A 20,917-nucleotide genomic window follows, 5' to 3' on the forward strand; every position below is an offset into this window, starting at 1 on the left:
GGCTCAAGCCTCTAAAGCTGCCAAAATAGTGGGAGGATTCAGCAGCTCCTTCTCAAGCCAGGAAAATGGGACACATGTGACACTTTCAGAGAGTCAAAAAAAGGGGTTTAATATAGAGTAAAAACAATTGATTTCATCAGAACTAAGAAAAACCAGGTCCCTAAGAAAAACTAAGTTGGTTCAGTCTTAGTTAAACTAGACTTAGAAAACCAAGACCCCTTGGTGCTTGGAATCTCCGCTCCTATGACACTTTCTATGAGAGTTTCATCTGGTCAGGACCCTGCCCTACTTCGTTTCAGATCCATAAATAATGAGAATGATACTGTGCTGGGTGCTGGAATCAAGGCTAAAGGAAGACGCAAAGTGGAATTCTAAACAAAAACAAAAAAGAAAAGAAGAAATCAAAGCTGGGCTGCAGACAACTGCAACCTTGGATCAGTGCCCTGGGGAAGTTCAGAGAACCTTGGCTTCCCAGGCATTGGTTTAAACATTTGTCCCCACTGAGCCCTTTGGGTGCCTGTCAAACCACATACAGACTTAATTTTCTGAACATAATTTTACTTTAAATAATAATAAAAAAAAAAAGCCCCAAATGCTTATCCTGCCTGGTTTCTATATTCTTTATACATGCAGGGAGAAACAGGGCCACCTGACTGGGAGGAGGTAAGGCTGCTTTTTTATGATTAGGCTAGAAGTCAGGAGATGACAAGAGTGGTGTTGAGACCAAAGAAATCAAAACACCGTTCGTGGATCACACTGAATGCTCTCTGCCTGTCTGGTTTAGTTCTGCCACCAACCAGCACCTGACAGACAAGAGAGCAGCAAAAACAGCACAGAGGGATTGGCCAAGCCTTTCATTTATCTCCCTGACCAACAGAATGATCTAGAAGGCCGAGCTGATGGTTTATTAATATCCTGAGCCTCATGACCAGCACAAAGCAAGATGAACGAAAACAAAAGCTCAGAGCCCATTCTTGCAGGGCGGTTGGCTGAGCACTATGACTCATCGCTGGGTGGGAGGTGGGTCAGGGGGCAGGAGGAGGCAGGCAGCGCTCTGCCTGAAACCCATCCAAAACCCAGGTCCCATGTGACCACCAGCTCTTGAGGGTGTCAGTTTTAAACACATCTAAAAATGCACCAACCACAAGGACAAGAAAACGCTGGAGGCTATGACTGTGCATTTAAGGGGAAACAAAAAGCCCTTTGGACCAGCTCAGGTTATCTTTCTTTGACTAAATAGGGGGAGGAACATAGCAGCAAAAATTTATCACCTGACAGCAGAATGACATGTCAACTGCTCTGATCTCAAGAGAAAGATCCTTTTTCACTTCCAGGTGGTGGATTCTCTGGCTGGGTGACCTTTACAACTGTCATTCATTTAGCAAGTATTTCTTAGTGTCCACTCTGCCCTATAGTTGCAGTAGGTGACGGGGGTATGATGACAAGGACACATGATCCCTAGACTCACAGAATTTTCCGTTTTGTCACCTAGCCCATTTCTTCATCTCTACAAGGGCAATGACAAGATTCCCTACATCATGGGATCATTATGAGAATCAAGTGAGAGAAATATGTAAAAATCCAACTGTAAATACCAAATATAAGGCATTATTATTATAAAATTACTCTTCCAAATTTTAGTCTTTTAGGGAAGTTTAAAATTGGTATCTGTTGTTAGCAAAGTTGTTTTATAAAGGGTCAGACAGCAAATGTTTTAAGGTTTGTGGATCAGATGGTCTCTACAGTAACACTCAACTCTGCATTTATAGCACAAAAGCTGCATACACAATATGTAAATGAATGTACATAAATGTGTGCCAATAAAACTTTATTTACAAAAGCAGGTGAGGGCCAGATGTGGCCCCTGGGCCATAGTTTGCCACTTCTGGTTTATATCACAAAGTTTAAGAGTGAAGACTCCAGAGTCAAACTGCCCACCTCAGTTTTCCCATCTGTAAACTATGTATGTGAATAGTACCTACTTCACAGTTGCCATGAAGAATGAATGTGTTCATAAAGGATTTACAACTGTGCCTGGTACTAAGAATATATTCAATTGATTATTATCACTGGTTATCATAATTCAGAGAACACTGCCAGATAAAATTATTGCCAGGCAGAAAACAATGAATCAAAACGGTTTAAGAGCCTGTATTTCCACTGCATGTGTTGTCAATAATATTCCTTTCTGTCATTTTTATTATGTTTGTGATGTATCTAGTTGATAAGTTAATGCTAATACGTTTTATGACTCACGTAGCTGTACCTATCATGCAGTCTTATTTTGCTAACAAAGGGTTTCTTTCAGCTAGAGGCTGTGCTATGGATTCCCATGCATGATCTTGTTTAATGTTCAATGACAACCCACTGAGGTAGGTTCCCCATTTGACAAACAAAGATACTGAAGCTCAGAGGAGTTAAGCAGCTCACCTAAAGACATTCTAGTAGCAGCAAGTGGGGGAGTCAAGGCTTGAGTCCAGGTATGTCTAACAGAGAATATGTATTTTGATAGCATAAAGACTTCAAGTTGTCAAAGCCGATCAATTTTGCATGTAGGGCCAAATTTCACTTTAAAAACAGTAATAATATATGTTAATTAAAAAAAAAAGAAGAACAGTAGTAATACCACAGATTGTGTGTGCTAGGGAAAGAAGCTAGAAATTTTATAGCAATACTATGCTGTGATTGGTAATCATCTTTTTACATGAAGGGAGAAATAGTTCCCACTAAGTGGTACTAGCATGTTGAAGAGGAGGCAGTTGTGTTGGGTCACTCATGAGGTCTACCTCCCGCATTAGCACGGTGCTCCAGCCCAGGGCCAGTAGGCAGTGCTGTGTGGGCCTAGTAGCATGAGGACAGAATCTATTCATTTTATTTCTGTGTTGAGAGAACTGTGTGCCCAGGGAGTAGGTTTGTATCTAGAAATTTGTTTACCAAGATGACTGAGCCAACTGGTTTCCTTGCCCTTAGCCACAGAGAAAGACAGAGTGAAGGAAAATATCTTGTTTGGAGGTGGCTGTTTGTTTTCTGCTGGGCAAATTTTAACCCAGGTGCCAGCAATGTGTGGCTGTGTTGAAGGAGAGGTGGAGGATTGAGGGGAACACAGAGGAGGGCTATGGGTGCTCCTGAATTCCATGCTGTCACTGCTGTGTGGTTTGTGTGGTGGTCTCGCATGAGAAGCAGAGACTCATTGTGCAGTCAGAGAATGGAGGGAGAATGGGTGGCTACTGCATGCCCAAACCACATCCTGCCCTTCAACTCTGGCTCATGCTAGTTTTGGAGACGGTGAGTTGGAGAAAAATCTAGTTGCAAGCAATGACGGATAGCAAATCTTCGAGTGCATATCCACTACAGCTTGAAGTGTTAGGTGGAAGACGAGAAGGCAGGACAAAGATTTCCCTCCTATCTCACTTTACTCGAAACAGATCTCTTCTCTTCTCTTCAGTTCATCCTAGCATAGTTAGTTACTTCCCTGCTGGAACCCTTCAAATGGCTTCCCTTTGCACTCAGGAGATGTGCTCCTTACCACACTTGGCAAGGTTCTCCAGAATCTGCCCCTCATCTTCAGCTTCACTTTGCACAATGGTATCCAAACTCATTCTGCCCAGCTGCACTAGATGACTTTCATTCCTTGAAAAGGCCAAGCTCATTCCGACCTCTGGCCTCTGCTTCAGCCATACCTTGACATGTCTATCTCCTTATCCCTCAGGCTTCATTTTGAATGCCACCTGCCTGGAGCTCAGAGAGATCTTTCCTGACATCCTAAACAAAAGCCACTCCCTTGCCATCTTTACCTTCCTATGGCTTCATTGTTCCCTTGATAAATTTCACGCACTTGCTAACTGTCTAGCAGGGAATCCACCTCAAGACACAGGGCTGGTCCTGTTTACCACACGACACCTGCCTGGTACATGCCAGGCACTCGACAAATATTTGGTTTTCATACATTTGTCTTTTAGAATCAAAAAGTGTTCTATCGGGAAGGACCCTTGAAAATAGTTTAACCAAATTCCCTTGTTTTATGAGGCAGTTGATGATGGTCAAATGATATAATCAAGACCAATGGATGATGGTCCATACCGTGAGACTGATGTTCTAGGAGCCATGCTGGGGCCTATGAGGACATTATTTAATCATGCAAACATATCTCAAGCACTTCTCAGAAAGGTAAGTACCCTGATTTCTAGAGGGACGCTACCAATTGGGCCTGCAGAAGTATCAACAAAAATAAAAGCTTCCCCTGCCTGATAGTTTAAAAGTTCAAAAACCACATCAAGGTCAGCCATGAGGCTGTAGCCCAAGCATGCTTCATCTCACATGGGATGCTGTTAAGTCCTTCCTCTCCTAGAATAGGGGGCTCTACAGCTTGTTTGGAAAACTGCCAAAGGCAGGAAAGAGTCCCAGTGTCAGGAAACCCCAGCCTTGTCCCACATCCTTAAGACCTACACTGGGTGCTCACGGGAAGGTTATGTCTTTTGTAAGAAGCCCTGGGTTACATTAGGCAGCACCTCTGCCTGCACTGAGTCCCATGTATTTCTAACAGCCTTATTTACTCAATGGATAACACAGATTGCAAACCTGGAAAGTCTTTCCCTGACTTTGAGCTTGAACACTGACAGGTTGGAAGAGGAAAAATTTCAGCAACATTAATAATCTTCAGGCATGTCAAGATTGGGTAAATATTATTTGCAAGTGAAACATCTCTCTAATTGAGGGAGTTAAAATAATAAGGGCCAAGTTTACATGAATTAACTGTATCCTTGGCCAAGACAAACTTGCTCTTCATCTGAAGTTCATCTATCCCAGTTACTTAGGAACTTGCAATGGAGCCTCATTCCTCTTGGACCACCTGAGCAGCCATGTCTGCTCAGTGATTTCCCATCTAACCAGCATGTCTCACCTCTACCCTGTGATTCTACAAGGGTGAATGTCACAGCACCCTCAGCTCTGACCTGTCATCACTCCCCTTCTCTTCTGCTCTCTCAGCTCCAGGTTTCTGCTCATGTCATTTGTTCCTGCAAAGCCTTCATCCTGCCTTTCTAGCTGGCCAAATCCTGGCCACCCTTTAAGGAAGGAGACTCCATCTCCCATGCTCTTAGACAGTACCAAACTCAACTTGTTGGTTGAGTACTTGTGTCTTGTTGCCCAAAGTGGCCCAGAAATACCTGTCAATCAGGGGCTAGGTCCCACATGATTCTCAAGTGGCCAGGACACACTGGATATGTGGGCTGAATACAGAAATACCTGTTTAGGGATTCAAAAGCATTCACTTGAAACAATTTGCCACATATGAGGACCTAGCAGTAGGAAAACATCAGCTCTTTGCAACCTGACATTGGAGACTTCCTCCTTTAATGGAATCAGGGGCCTTTGGGTTCTAAGTGATAGATACTCAGGACAGTTTATCAAGTACCCTCAGGAATGTCCCTTCTTGCATGGGCACCAGTATGCAGAACCAGCTCTTGCTACTCAGCTCTCTTGTCCACTCTGGCATATTGCTCTGTGTAATAAGTACCAACTCAGCCTAGAAACTGAGGAAGATTTCAACATAAAATGTATTTCTGGGCCTGAGTTCCTGTATATTTAGATTCTCAGTCCTCAAGAAAAAACATTATACAAAATGCTTTTGATCTAGTGGCCTCCAAAGTGGGACAGGAAAGAAAATCAGGTAGAAAAATATTAAAACATCACAACTCACAATCATTTCTGAAAGTCATTTTCAAATGGAAACCCGGCTCTGCTCTGTTGACTGTTGCAGTGGCTGGCCTTCTTCTCTCTGTTCGAGACACCGCTAGTTCTAAGACCTGGTAGCTGAGGCCACCCTCCATCACAGGAAGGCCACCAGTGTGCACAGCACCAAATCAATCCAAGGTCACTGTGGCAGAGGAACCTGCACGAAGGGCCAGGCCACTCATGCACACCATGACCTTCTGAGGCTTGGCTAGAGCAGGCCTTTAATTTAAGGCATTGGGTTTAAATTTGAGTCATCAGGCATATTCAGCCTTTCATTTGCCAAACCACCAGTCAACTTAAACTAAAACATGTTTTTGGAAAATGCTTTTCAGGGGTGGTAGGAACGCAGTAACTTGCTGGAAACATTCAAATAGACTTAGGGTGGTGATGTGGAAAAAAAAGAATGTGCATGCATTTGGGTTGTGATGTTCTTTTCTGTAGAGGGACAGAGAGAGTGGGGTTGCAAGTTTTATCTGTCCTCCTTGACTCACTGGCACATATAAATCTGTTTACCCCAGTCAGGAAATCGGTACTCAAATTCTGCATGACCTGCCTTGAATAATGGCAGCTATAGTTACTGGGGTTTCATTCTCATCTCACAGAAGAGCTGGGATGATGGTCAAGGCCATTCTGGCATCACGGTCCTCTCCTGTGAGAGAGTGTGTTTACATGTGCATGCAAATATTTCCATAAGGATAAAAGAGGCAAGATCCATTCTGCATTTCTCCATCCAGGCAATGTGATGGAGAGAGAGAACATGGGAGTAGGGGTCAGAGGCCCAGTTTTAGGACCTGTTTTTTCCCTGTATTTCTTTCTGGTTAGGCAACCTTGTGCAAATCACTCAGTTCCCTGGCCTCTGCTTCACCATCTCTAAAGTGGGCTAACAACACTGGTTCACCATAAAGCCTGACTATGCTCATTGAAGAAATAGATGGACAAGGATGGAATTAATAAACTATAGTGATAGACTTGTAACTGATAGTTGATAGCATCTGAGAATGTCAGAAGCTGTTAGAAATCATAACTTTTTGAAACACTGTTTTTCCAAGATGCTCTGTTCCTTGTCCCCTGACTCTCCCCCCTTCCCTGCCGAGTGGCTCCCTTCTACTAACCAGATGGTGTTTGTCACATGAACTTGTCTCACACTCAAATGCTCCTCTCAAGTCTATGCAGTCTCCTTGTCTAGCCATATTTAAACAATCATCTCCAGTGCTTATGGACTTCCTGTCACTCATGACTAATGCACTGAGAACTGCTTATCTCACTCAATGTTGGCCAGAGCTCTGAGAGAGGAGGCCTATGATCACCACTCCCATTTCACAGGTGAATGCCTGAGGCTTGTCCAGGATCATGTATAACCAGCAATACCCTCAGCTAATCCTGCGTTCTAAAGCACACTACATTGCTCTGTCCAGATTGAGTGTTCTGCTCACTGGTCTCGAACAGACCCGAGTCCTGCTTGCCTTCATCCAGTCTCTCTGAGTTCCACCCTCCTCAAGACTCGTTCAACCTCACTTCCTCCTGGAAATCGTTCTTGGATATCCTGTGATCCCACCTCTGAGACTTCCTAAGCAATCTGCTCTATTACATCTTGGTACTTTTCAAACTCTGTCTCATGGTGATGGCGCAGGTAATTTCCTTCAATGTTCTCAAATCATCAACTAGATAGTACAGCAGGGATCAACAAATTTTTTCTCTAAAAAGCCAGCTAGTAAATATTTCAGGCTTGTATGTAGTCCATCAGAACTGTCTTTCACTCAACTGTGAGCCCAACTCCCATTTAGTATGGAAAAGACCATAGATAATTTCTAAAGAATGTGCGTAGCTGTTTTCCAATAAAACTTTATGGATAATGAGATTTGAATTTGTATATAACTTTCAAGCATTATGAAATATTATACCTTTAATTTTTTTGAATACTGAAATGTAGTACAAGTCACTCTTACTTGTGGTTCATACAAACACAGGTGGTTGGTTATATTGGCCTGAGGCCAGTAGTTTGCTAATTCCTCCTCTAGACCTTAACGCAGGCTCATATCTATTTTATCTTCCTATTTCCCTCATAGACTAATGGCAGGGCCAAGTAAAAATAGCACAGATTTTGAAATACTACAAGTCTGAATTCAAGGTCCAGCTCTACTTTACATTATTTTCAGCAATAACGGGTACTTAATGATTGGTTCCATGTCTTTTTTTAAGCCACATTTTTTATTGGTACTGCTCAGTTTTTATCTTAATTCCATCTTATCCCAATAATGCAAATTTTTTCAAGTGACTCATGGGGAACAGGCTGTCACTTGTTTGGGTAAATGTTGATATTTTCTATCATTAGGGAGAACACAAAGACCTAAAAATGTTTAGCCATTCTGAACACCTCAGAAGTCCCATAGCAAATAATCAAATCTTTGTCCTACGATTATCTGGTCTACAAAACAGGAAAGATGGCTGCATATACTCAAATCCTACTTCTTTCCTGAAAAATGTTACAATAGATTTGGAAACTTCTATAACATTTTCGCATCCCATTTTTCCATTCTGACCAAAATGCTTCTACGCAGGTGTGTTGCCCTAGTTCTAAGTGTAGAGGGGCAAAGAAGTTGATTTGGAGGCAGTATCACAGCTAAGTTCTCGAACTTTGAGCTGGAATGTGGGAGCTGGATGGATGTCTTTCCATCACACATTCCAGATGGACCACAGTCATATCCAGAAGTCATATCTAGAAATATGATGCCTCAGTGTATCTTATTTTAAAATTCATTATGCAAGATACAACATTTGGGTTCCAAACTGGTTTCTGAGCTGGTTTGCAGACTGGGATCACCTGGCAGATATTTTAAAAGTGGCAATACCTGGGCACCAGCTTCAACAAATAAAATCAAAGGCTCTGGAGGTGAGCATGTAATCTACAAGTTTTGTATGTGATTTTTATGTGCAGTAAGGGCTAGGACCCACTTTATCCTCTGGCCTCTCTGTCCCTAGTAGTTAGCACAAGGCTGCCACTCCAAGTCACTGATTTGCAACCCCACAATTGGCTCAGCCCCTGGACTCCTCTGGTCTCCAGTTTTTATAAATGACCCTCCACAAATAGGTTTAAGTTTCTGCTTCTAAATATTATAAGTGATTTTCAAAACACAAAGCTAAAGTTGCATTTAATTCAGTGGGGTGTGTAGGGGAGGGAGCAGAGACAGTGGGTATAGTTTGAAGCCAATTAAACTGATATAAAAATGTCATATAAAAATCTTTTCAATTTACAGTCAAAATTTTTTCAGATCCCAAAAATTCTATTAAATTTTCATGCTAACTAATAAAAATGATAGCATTTTGAGATAGCACTGTTGGGCATCTCTTTTATTACTCCTGCATGTTTCTTTTTCAGAAGAGGACAACCAGCAAGAGCATAAGAAAAATTTTTTAAAAATGTATTTTGTCTTTAAAAGCTTTAAACTTTTTTCCCCCTAAAGCCCTCAAAATTGGTTTAGTTTCTTTGTGGAACCAAGCAATCACTGTAGCATTAAAACATCATTAGGCCAAAGTCAAAAATAAAGATAATGTGTTGGTAAGGTTCTTTGCAGAGTTGGTTTAAGGATAGAAGAATCTATGAGAAGTATATAGCGTTCCTAAGAAGAAAAACCTCAAAACACAGTGACTATCATTAAGATGTTTTAAGTTCTCCATAAAAATAACATGTTATTTCTCAAATTACAGAGGCCTCTGACAGTGAAGGGTAAAAAGATTCATTCCAACTAGAAATATTTTCTCATTATTTGTGAACCTCTCAACTTTGAAAGCATTCAGTAATTTCTGTGACTTAAAGTTATTTAAGGGAATGTGCTCGTGATACATTTTACACCTAGAAACAATCAGATCCAAGTTCTCTGGGTTATTTTAGTTAAGTGCCAGATTGTCCAATTATTATTGTTTAAGTAGAAATGTTTTTATGAAGTAAATTGAAAAGGTATTTTATGGAGAACAATTTCAGTAGCAGATGATATTAACTATCAGTACCCAATTTTGCAGAATTAGACTAGATTAGATTAGATTAGACTCTAATCTATAGAGTAATTTATTGAAGCAGTTAAGTGGATAGATTGCCCAGGTGTCAAAGTTAGACTCTGTTCCTTCTAGAGGTTTGTGGACTTGGACAAATCCTTTATCTCACTGCAATTTGATTAAATGGAGATGATAAAAGTGCCCACATTTCACAGAAATATTGGAAAGACAAAAGATGAAGGAGGACAAAGTTTTCTTGTTGTTGTTGTTGTTGGGACTGGGGTTTGAACTCAGGGCTTCAAGCTTGCAAAGCAGCCACTCTATCACTTGAGCCATACCTCCAGTACAAAGCACAAGATTTTGACGCTCAGTTAGTAACCAGAAATCAGATCTGAGTGTCTTATCCTAATGCACAAGATGGAAACTATTCATATTCTTAGCTGCAGAACTTTCCAGAACTCCCTGGGCCTATTTCCAATCAGCTGGACTAGTTTGCAGGCACTAGGAAGACTAGGTGATCTCCTTAAACTGGCAGGCTCATGCAGCGTGACAGGAACGTTTTATGCAAGAAAGGCTCTTATTTTCATCCCTCTTGGATTGAAGCAGGGCTTAGCAGGAGAGTGAGCAGATCTGCTTATGCGTCATAGGCTTGGCTTGGGGCTTCCAACCTGCTTCTTGCAGGCCTGGGTTTTTCCTGGGTCAGTCTACACAGCCAGCCTGCATCTGCCCAGATGACAGGTGAATGAGCTAGGCCTCAAGGGGGCTTGAATGTCATTAATCTGGCTGAGCTTCTGCAGTCATCTGACTCTGTGACAGGGCACTGAGAAGCCCAATGACCCAAAAAAGAAAAAAATCAAAACCCAACAAGCAACACTCACTGGGGGAAAATTCCTTCGTACTTCAGAGCCTAAAACCCAGCCAGCTGCTCCCTCCCAGGTGAACCACCAACAAAAGTGCACAAAGAAGCCTTGGGGTGGGCAGGGGTGAGGACACATCAGTCATTTGATTAGAAACAATCGATGGCTTGAAAGTCATGGTTTAACTTTGCTTTACTTCTTTCATCATTGATATTTTGCTAGTGCTCATTACATTTTTTTTTCTAAAATAAGGTTTAAAATGGAAAGTAACAGACCCCATCAGGCAGTTTTAGGCTATAGGTAGACAGAGTGCTATTATCACAGGGGCATGGGGGTAGAAGGGTGTCATGGGAAGGCCGCACTGAGGTACTTTGAACTCATCCAGTTTTGTGGCCTAAACTAAACATGCCTTTGGGTCACCCAGAGTCAGCTGAGGCAGGACAGGAAGGAGGACAGACAGAACAATTGGGTGTTTAAAAGAAGCCAATGTACGCCAGAGTTTGCTTCCTATTGAACATTCTCTTGCTGATGCCTGCAACATACCACCACTGGAAGGGTGGACTCAGAAAGGAGTGGGAGTGACTTTTTACTTGAGGGGACTGGCTCTCCAATGGACAGATCACTGAAGAATTACAGTGATCCCTGTCCAGAGTCAAATCTCAGGGAAATCCTCACAGCACCCACCCAAGACCCTGAAGTATATCAGGGAAGAGACAGGTTGGGGAGTCTGCTTTCTGCTTGCCTTGAAACTCTGAGGGTCCTGAAAAGTTTTTATTTTATTTTTTTTTTTTGTGGTGGAAACTACTTTAGGACAACCTCAACAGACTCACGAGTGGATAACTTTGGGCTCTTGAGACTTACCCGTACTACGTAGTTGAATCTTCTGGAATCCAGAATTGCTGTTGAGAAGTCCAGTCTGTTGAAAGCTTCCCCCAAAGTACAATAGCCATGGCGCTGAATGTGAGACAGGCATGCAAGTTACTCCTGACACACAGAGGTTATTCTCTAGAACAATTCAACTGGATTTGAAACCTGGGCACTGGCTTCTTTCCTGCACCTGAATCCCTGGGAGCCACCAATGTGGGCAGAGCTGCTTTAGTCCAGGACTAACACGTGGAACACCCCTTTCTGTGACGTGTGCCACCTGGGCTCTTGTTCTCTGAATGCACTAGTTAGGGAAAATACATCTGGGAGCTGGATATGATGTGAGATTTTCATGGGTGGTGACTGTAACGAAGTCCTGGGAGGGGAATGAGATCCACCTGCATCGGCTGTGGTACCACAGCCTCTCACTGTGCACTTTTTTTTTTTTTTTAAAGACTTTATGAGGAAGTAAAAGAAGTTTTGATCTTTCATCTAGGAATCCATCCAGGAGTACAGTGTTCTGGTCACAGTCCCAGCTCCTCTAAGGCTCTAGGTAGTCTGGTTTTTATCACTGGTTCTTTGTGGATCTCAGATCACAGAGGAAAGGAATTAGATGTTCTCCACACTCCCTGACAATGATAGAAATTCTGGCATTCTGTTGTTCTGCACAGTATCCCAGGTATCTGAGCAGAGAGTAACTGTACATTCAGGGGTTATCAAGGACCAGAGAGTATAGTTATTATAAGGTCTTATCCCCTCCCACATCACATGGAGAAGCACTGCAAACTTCTGCTAGATTTAGTAATTAGCCCTTCCAGGGCTAAACCTTAACCAAGTTAAAGTCTGAAGAGATCTTAGAACACAAGCAGGGTAATGTCCTGGGGAAAAACCTAGCTTTTGTAATAGTACTGTTGTGATCAGCATGTTAATCTTCCCAAGGCACTTTTATGTACACTATCTCACTGGATGACTGGGGAGTTCACCGAGTGACTTGCTTCTTTCTCTCTGGAACCCTCAACTCTCACAGTTCACTAGGTACAGGCTGCTAGCCACCACCACCCCACACCTAAGAAGACAAACCAGGTTTGTAGTCTTATTGTTGCCCACTTTCTCCCTTTGATTTCAGAGAGGAATAAGTCTAAGAATAATGGTTTAAAAATGGATGGATGCTCACCTCTTTAGTACTTCCCTTGTGAACATAGATCCATTTTTCTTGGTGGAAATCTATAAAGAGCATAAATGAAAACAGATATATGCCTTAAAGTTTTGTAACATGTCCTAAGATTTTAAACATGACTCTTTTTCATTTATTCAAAGTTTAAAAACTTTATTTTTTTTTTTTTGCGGTTCTGGGATTTGAACTCAGGGCCTACACCTTGAGCCGCTCCACCAGCCCTTTTTTGTGTTAGGTATTTTCGAGATAGGGTCTTGTGGAATTAATTGCTGGGGCTGGTTTCAAACTGCGATCCTCCTGTCTCTGCCTCCTGAGTAGCTAAGATTACAGGCACGAGCCACTGGCGCCTGGCTAAAAAAAAAGTTTCTCTTATTTAAAATTATTTTTTATTTGTTTTGAAACAGGTTCTTGATATATAGCTCAGGCTGGCCTTGAACTCAAGATCCTCCTGCCTCAGCTTCCTGAGTGCCAGGATTATAGACACACACCACCATGCCCTGCTAAAAAGTTTTGACAAAAAAGTAAAAAGACTACTGACATTCTAGAGGATGCAGATGTTTAATTTCTTTTCTTTCTGTTGTTTTGTGGTACTGGGGAATGAACCCAGAGCTTGCTTGCTAAGCTAAACAAGTGCTCTACCACTTGAGCCACAAGCCTAGCTTTAAACGCTTAATTTCTGTAGTATAAAATACTCACATGAATTTACTTTGTCTGAAGCACCCTGAATCTGTGATAGATTTAGTATACCAAGGCTCCAAATTAATCTAATACCCAAGTACATTTAGTTTAAGTGCCATACATAAAACTTATATGAAGCCATAAAAAGTAGAAACAGAAGGGGTAACATAGATGACACACAAATAGATTAAATAAAAATAACTTATAATTCATACTTATTAAAAGAACATTCTGTCTTCTGCTAATACAGCATCTAGACATGCTGGTAGTTTTTATACAAGGAAAGAGGGAACAAGTCTATTTTCAAAGCCTTTAAACACAGTTCCCAATAAAAGCATATGGTGGCATTGATTCAGCTGACCACATCACTGTACAATAACTATATAGCATCTGTCAACACACAGGGAACACACATCCCAACTAGCAAGTGACTTCTCAACAGGACTATGAAGAGCATGTTAAATCTTGCTTATGAAATGCATGGCCAGGTTTCAGATACTAGGATCTTTGCACCCTGACATGGTAAACATTAAGGTGTGATTTTGTTTTTTTATAAGAACCAATCATAATTATCTTCAAACAGCTTTCATAAGTTCAAAACAAATGGCTTACATTGAGTTTTGGTTTTACTATTCAGTATGTCCTTCTTTCTCTTCTTGGCTGCAACATCGTAGTTCAGGCTGTTGAAAAGGTTCTCCTTGTTGAACACCTCCTGGTTGCAGTAACTATGAGGAAAGGAGACAGGGCAAAGACAAGATGAGGCGGGACAGCTCTACGTTAATGAGCGCTGTTTCTAAAATACACGAACATATCTGCTTCCCTAACAACATAAAATGATGAAATAATCACTGAAAAGAAGTCCAGGCAGAGCCAGACCTCTCTCTTTTAGGATGAAGCACTGTCACCTCTCTGTGGAAGGGAAGGATGGGGGCTCCTGCTTCTTTTGATTCTGTAACAGAACCTGCCATTGTAATTTGATACACAGCTCTCTAAGAGCAATTCAGGGTGCTGCAATGTCACTTTAAACAAAAGTGCTGAATGGGGGAAGGGTGTTTACCAGTGTCAGTGTACTACACAATGCCTTCATTTTGTGAAAGCATCTACACCAAGCTTCTCTTCCTCCTCTCCCCTCCTGCTCCTCCAAGAGCTTATGACGATATAACTTACATACTAGGCAATTCACCCATTTAAAATGTACCCAAGCTGCTTTTAACCAGCATGCTCCTATCAGGTCTTTAACACATGATCACAGTTGGGAGTGGTGGCACACACCTGTAATCCCAGCCCTTGGGAAGCTGAGGCAGGAGGGGTCTACGTTCTGGGCCAGCTTGGGCTACATATCAAGTTCTAGACTAGCTTGGGCTAACATAGCAAAACAAAAACAAGCAACAACAACAACAACAACAAAAACCCCAAACCAACCAAACAAAAAAGCAAAAAAGAAAGAAAGAAAAAAAAAATCACATTAACAAAATCTGACAAACTCCACGTCTAGCAGACGTTAGTGTACAGTGCTAGTTACAGGTTCCTGACTCACACTGCAACACACTGCAAGGCGAAGACCTTGGGTCTTAAATGAAACAGGCAAGTTCATAATTCATACATTTGGAAGGGCTGAAAGACATTGAATGCACCTGTCCAATTCCCAGGTCACTGAAGAATGGACAGATTCAGCTTGGGCTAGGCCTGAGTTCTCATGGTGGAAGGGGGCAGGGAGACTGCTGAGGTCTGTCACTATACATGCGATTCAAGGTAAATCTCAGAACAGTTTCCAGGATGCAGGAGAAAGATTGATGTTTCACAGGGCCCCCACTCCCTTGACATATGCAAGCCAGGGTTTATAATGACAACTAGGAAAACATAAATTAGGGCTTTCTGGTGATACTACCAATACATTACAGTGTTTTCATTTTCTGAGTTCCTCTGCTGAATTTAAAATGTGATTTAGTGGATTGGAGGTATAGCTCAAGCAGTAGAGCACCTGCTCTGCAAGCGTGAGACCCAGAGTTCAAATCCCAGTCCCGCCAAAAAAAACAAAACAAAACTGGTTTCTATCTTTTTTGGGATCTTTGTTGGTAATATGATGTATATCTGTACTTCTCTATTCCAAGCCTAGAGTAGAAGGTACAACAGAAAAGAAAATATGGTTTGAAACAATTTTCAGGACCCTTTTGTCCCACCTTTTGTTATAGTCTCTGAAGTAGCACATCAGTTAGTCTAATAAAACTATTTGACCAAAGTAGTGATGTCACCAACCAGATGCTCAGTGCTGTTTTGTGGACCCACAGGGGAAAACTTGATGGCTTTCCAAGCATTTGTTAATCTTCCTTCGTAAAGCCATACTTAATACTATTTATAAAATTTCCTAATATCTTTAGCCTTCTTTTCATTTGGGGAAACAGGATAGTTTTAGGTTTCAGATGTCCCCTCTGAGGCACTTTCTTAAGCAAGCCACGGGTGAAGGTATTGGACTAGATAGGCTCTGTGTAACATAGGGGTATGTGTCTGTCTATTGCATGACTGTAAGGGTTACAAAGTCACTAAGCAGTTGATCTGCTCCAAGTTCGGGGGAAAAAAGGGGTAGAACAAAGACAGAATAGAACCCTGAGGCTAACTTAAGAAATTTCAGTGAAAGCTCAGGGAAAAAGAGAAAGATGGAAGATCACTTAAGTGGTCCACCATGTACCAAAACTTTACAAAGCAAGATCTGAACATTTTGTGTGCAAAATAACAGCACACAAGGGCTTATTTTTAAAGAAAACACACACTGCCCCCTTCCCATAAACAGCAAAACCCACAGTGTAAGTTCTACATGTAGGTAACCATCAAATGAAGTGACCTTATTCTCAATCACATTTAAGGCTCAGCAGAAACTTTTCAGAGTCTGGGCCAGAGACTGTGACCATTCTTCAGACATTTTAAATATTTACATGTCACCTTCTTTTCTAATTGAAAGCATTTTTCAAGGGAATGTGAACACTTTCATTGCTGACAGGAGCTATAACAACCTGCCTTACACAGAGCAACTCATTTCAAAGGCAAGTTTAAGAATTTTACATACTGGGTGATGCTCTCTGCCTGTATAATGTAGAGAAGTTTTAACCAAAGGGAAACCAAACCTTCTCCTTTGGTATTAGCTTTTGAATTCTGGAGGTAGGGCCTGAAAGGAAAGGCTGTGGGATTTATTTGTGTTGCCTCCTTATGTTTTCTTTTAAGCAATAATATATTCAGAGGCTATTTTGAGAGTTCAATTATGTCCATTTCAAGGAAATGGAAAATGACAACTGAAATTTTTAACAAGAAAAACCACTACCATGTAGGAATCACAGCATTTAAATGTTTTTAAAAAGTCAGTCAAGTCACCTCAAGAAGTCTTTCTTCACTGACTTCCATAATGGCCAGCCAAGTGCTATTCTGTAGTCAGTTCTTACTAATCTAGATTTTTAAAGGCATAGGCCTAGGGAAAAAAAAAAACAAAAACAAACCCTCTCCTGCTCAACTCCATACCACCAAACACACTCCAAGACACTAACTCAACTTTTAAAAAGGTGGAAAAATTTCAAAAAAAGACCATAAATGAACTCATTTGGCAGTAGGTAAAGGAGGGGATGGAAAAATAGAGCCCTATTTCTTAGTTCATTTGCAAGTAAAAAAAATTTAATAAAGCCATGTACTGCCCCAAAATAGTTAATACGGTTTTGATGAAGACCAGTGAGATTTGGATGTTACTCTGCTATACGTCATATCTAGAGTGCCAATGACAAAGGCTAACACCTGGATTGCTCCAGTGAAACAAACAGCCTAGTGTATACTCTTAGAATAGTCCCTTGCACACAGTAAGCGCTCATAAAATCTTAACTACTAATTTTATGCAGGACACCCAGGCAAACTTCCTGCTTCCTGGTCCAGCCCTAGCAACACAGTAAAGCAATACTGGAGTGCGTTTTCTACCGCAGAAGTGCAGGCTCAGGGAAGAGAGCTTAGCTTCGTCATCTTGGGGTTGTGGCTGGGTGGGAATAGCTGGCAGTCAGGACATGCCACTTCAGCTGCCACTTCCTTGAACCATTCTTGGATTACTCTAATTCATGCTCTGTTCGTTCCTTGAATTTTAAATCTGCCTCATCAATTTTTAACTTGCCATTTGTCTTCTATTTTAACTTTTTGAGAAGAGCCCTGCTTTAATCTTATCTTAAATCCTCCCATGATCTTGGGAGGTACTTGGGATTTGTAACATTCCCTGTTGAAGGACAGAGCCCAGGACCACAGGGAGAATGGCCAGCAGTGTGTGGAACAGGCGTGCTGTGCGGGCAAGCCATGATCAACACTGAACAATAACCCCAGGCTAAAAACCACCAAATGTACCCTTCATCTTTCGCTCTGGCTGGGCAGCTCACAGCCTGGTACTGGGAATTGGAGAAGCATCTCTGTCTCTGTAGTTCTGTTTACAGGTCCCTCCCCCTCTTCTTGAAGGGTCTGCCTTTTGTTTTCTCAGAACAGGAGAGGGCATTCAAGCTCACCTGAGCAGCCAGGCACTCAGCCCAAAGCTGACATCACAGAGAAACCAAAACCCAAAACAGTGGGGGGATATTTGAGATTATAAACCCAGACCTCAGAAGGCCAACTGCTTTTAAGAAGTTGGCAGACTCCTCCTGTTAAGTAAGGAAGGGATTGTTTACAATTGCTGGGGGAAAAAATACTGTGCAAACAAACAGCCAGCTGCTTTGCTGGGAGACTACCAAATGATTCCTTCATTCTGACTCATCAGAGGACCGCAGGTGGTCGCTACTGATTGCGTTTGAGTGTGGTAACTCCAGCTCACAGGTGTGAAATGCAGGAAAGAAAGGGGCTCAGAAAGGGACAAAGAGCCAGGAAGCTCCCTGATCCCAGCCTACTGTAAACTTCTGGGGTAAGTTTCATCCATCCTCAGGTCTTCTATACTGTGGAGAGTGAGACATCATTATTTATTTCCACAGGGCAGGTATGGAAGGAGTGTTAATACAAATTGGACCCTTTCCATTTAAAATCCCCTCCTGCTGAACACAGCCAGCTGTTAGCCTTCAGTTCTATTCTCCACTGTGACACAGCTGGTTGGACCCCCGCGGTACCTTCCTGGAAAGAACCTGAACTTGTATACAGAAATAAAGAACCAGAATATTATATCATCATTCCTTAGGAATATGGAGGGGGGAGGAAGCTTCTGCTCCACCTCCCTTCTCACTTAGTTGAAGGAGAACAATTTAGGTACAATAACGCCAGTCCCTGGGAAAAGAGTCTGGTGACAACAGTTGGCCCTTTTATTTTTCCTGTAAATAAATTATCTGTGAATAGGATTTCTTTTTAGTGCTCCCAAACTCCCCTGGGACTGCCTCACAGGATCTAACATAAAACCTAATATGCTCTGTGTCTCCCGACAGACCCCAGTATTAAATGATTTGTTTCTCTTCATTGATAGACAAAGGGAATTGATGTATTGAAAAAATCACAAACAAATTGGGGACTCTGGAAGTCAAGATGCCAAAATGACTGCATTTTCTTGCTAGTTCTCTTACAATTTATTGCCATACCTTCAGCCAACAACCATTGGTAAGTGTCAGTCAGTGGGGACCTGGCCCAGTCACAGAACTCTCCAATGAAGTCAATTTAAGGGTGCAGGGGCCAGTGATTTTAATCAAAGAAGGAGGAGAAGGCGCACAAGAGTGACTTCAGCTGCACCAACTAGCACTTTTATTGCTTTCCTTGGCCCAGCCAAATGGCCAGTCTCTGGGAGCCCACTGTCGAGGTCGGGTACTGACTGATTCTGAGCCACATGATTTATTAGTTGACACTTGTGTGACCTCAGATTTTCCACCAGGCTGGCAGAGCTCAGGTGAGACCCAAGATGCGGGTGGTCTTTCAGAAGCTGGCAGACACCACGACAAATGGGAGTGCGCTCACTACACAAAGACGACTGATGGAAAAAGACCATGAGGAAGCAGGTGCAAGTGCTCGGTCCCTTCCACAGCACAGTGCTTGTGGGTTTCATTCTTCTCTGCCCCCAGTCGCGACCACCGCCCCGCAAGCTCACCCAGCAAGGCTGTTGCCCCAGGACCATCCGGCTGCTCCTCGTGGTTACTCATTCTCCCAGCCCACTCCACGGTTGCCGGTGCGTGGGAAGAGCTTGGAGGCGCTCAGGGCGCCACCCACGTCTAATCCCGTCGCCCAGCTTGTGACTACGGCGCTTGGGCGCTTTCGAGTCCCACCACTCGGATGGTGAAAGGCACACAGTCCATTCGCCTGCGCCCACAAAAGCACGAATTGCATGTCCAAAGGCAGGGAGCGCTTAAGAGCGTTTGGGGATAAGAGCGGCGACTGTCAGATTCTCAGAGGGACCCGGAGCTCTGTAAGGAATCATGTCCACTTGACCTTGACCGATAAGAGAAAACAAATTCCGCGTCTCCAGTGCTCTGGCGACCTCTTAAGAAATCTGCGTAACTCACTCCCATCCCCTCGCTCAAGAGCCCCCTCCTCCTGTCCCAGTCCTGCCTATATTCGTCCACCTGTTCTCCCCCTCCTCCCCAGGTCAGCCCAGGTCGCCTGTGCGGGGCTAGAAGTTAGTGGCGGGTCCCCTCACCTGCTGAGATCGCTCACGAAACTGCCGCTCTTCTCATCCAGGAAGCGCTTCCAACCATCGGCTGTCTTCACCCAGCTCTGCCCTGGGGACCGCCAGTCCTGTCCGAGGAATGGCATGGCACCGAGAGCGGATGAGACCCACGGACTGGACGGACTGATAGCCGGGACCGGCCTCGGGATGCGCCGCCCTGGGCGGATGCTCGGGGAGCGGGGCCTGCGACTGGAGGCGACTGCAGGGAACTGGCGTGGAGGGCTGCGCACTTGCGGGTGCTGGGCGGGTGCCCTGCGCTCGCGGAGGGCGCTGGCGCCAGGGAAGGTCGCGCGTCGCGTCGGGCTCCCGGGAGTGCTGCGCGGCTGTGCGGGCCGCAGTATTTATCCGGGGCCGCTGCTGTCTGGGGCTCTTTGTTGCCGGAAGAGCCGCCTGCTCTTAGCCCGGCCCCCGGGCCCCAAGGCCACGTGGCTTTGTTTATGGGCTCGGCTTGTTTTCCTAGGCGCCCGCGGCTCCCGCTGCTCGCGCGGTTGCACAACCGCGCGCCGGTGGAAACTTGAAGCCACGTTGCTGGGCCAGATCTCCCACCTCTTCTCGGTCCCCTGGCACCTCCGCGTCCCCGTCCCCTGGCACCTCCGCGTCCCCTTCCCCGCCCCCAGGGCACAGCTGCTGCGGCAGAGAGCGAGGCCCTGCGCTCGGGAGGCCGGAGATGCAGGAAGAACAGGAGAGGCCCGCGCCGCTCTAGGTCACTGCGGGGCGTGTCCCCTCCAGACCCCGAGCGTCTGGACCCGGCTTCGCTGGCAGATCAGCCCTCGGGGAGGGCCACCGAGGCCGGGGTCGGGCTAGAGGGCGCCGCCTCCAGTTTTCTCTCACTGCCAGAAACCGGGTTGGAGAGGGGGAAGGAGGGGAACCAGAGCGCGGCTGGGATGGGGGGGAGGGGTAGCCTCCACCCCTTCCCGCACCTAAGCTGTCATTATCCAGTCTGCTGTCAGTCCTGACTTCGGGTGTGGCAAAGGATAGGGA

General features: G+C 43.8%; 1 protein-coding gene across 2 annotated transcripts in view; it reads right to left on the reverse strand.

Annotated features, from left to right (window-relative positions):
• Positions 1 to 20,369, reverse strand: part of Fbxo32 (F-box protein 32) — a 37,348-nt gene extending 16,979 nt beyond the window's left edge. The window contains exons 1-4 of one of the 2 annotated variants that reach the window (XM_074069162.1): positions 19,907 to 20,369; positions 13,909 to 14,021; positions 12,619 to 12,668; positions 11,442 to 11,534 (exon numbers count right to left, since the gene is read on the reverse strand). In XM_074069162.1, the coding sequence (XP_073925263.1) occupies positions 11,442 to 11,534; positions 12,619 to 12,668; positions 13,909 to 14,021; positions 19,907 to 20,022 (372 nt within the window). In that variant the 5' untranslated portion in view covers positions 20,023 to 20,369. The remainder of the gene's footprint in view (positions 1 to 11,441; positions 11,535 to 12,618; positions 12,669 to 13,908; positions 14,022 to 19,906) is intronic. The other variant, XM_074069161.1, reaches the window with a different exon arrangement.
• Between the last annotated feature and the right edge of the window lie 548 nt (positions 20,370 to 20,917).

The sequence above is a fragment of the Castor canadensis genome, chromosome 3, assembly GCF_047511655.1.
Source record: "Castor canadensis chromosome 3, mCasCan1.hap1v2, whole genome shotgun sequence".
NCBI classification, from domain to species: domain Eukaryota; kingdom Metazoa; phylum Chordata; class Mammalia; order Rodentia; family Castoridae; genus Castor; species Castor canadensis.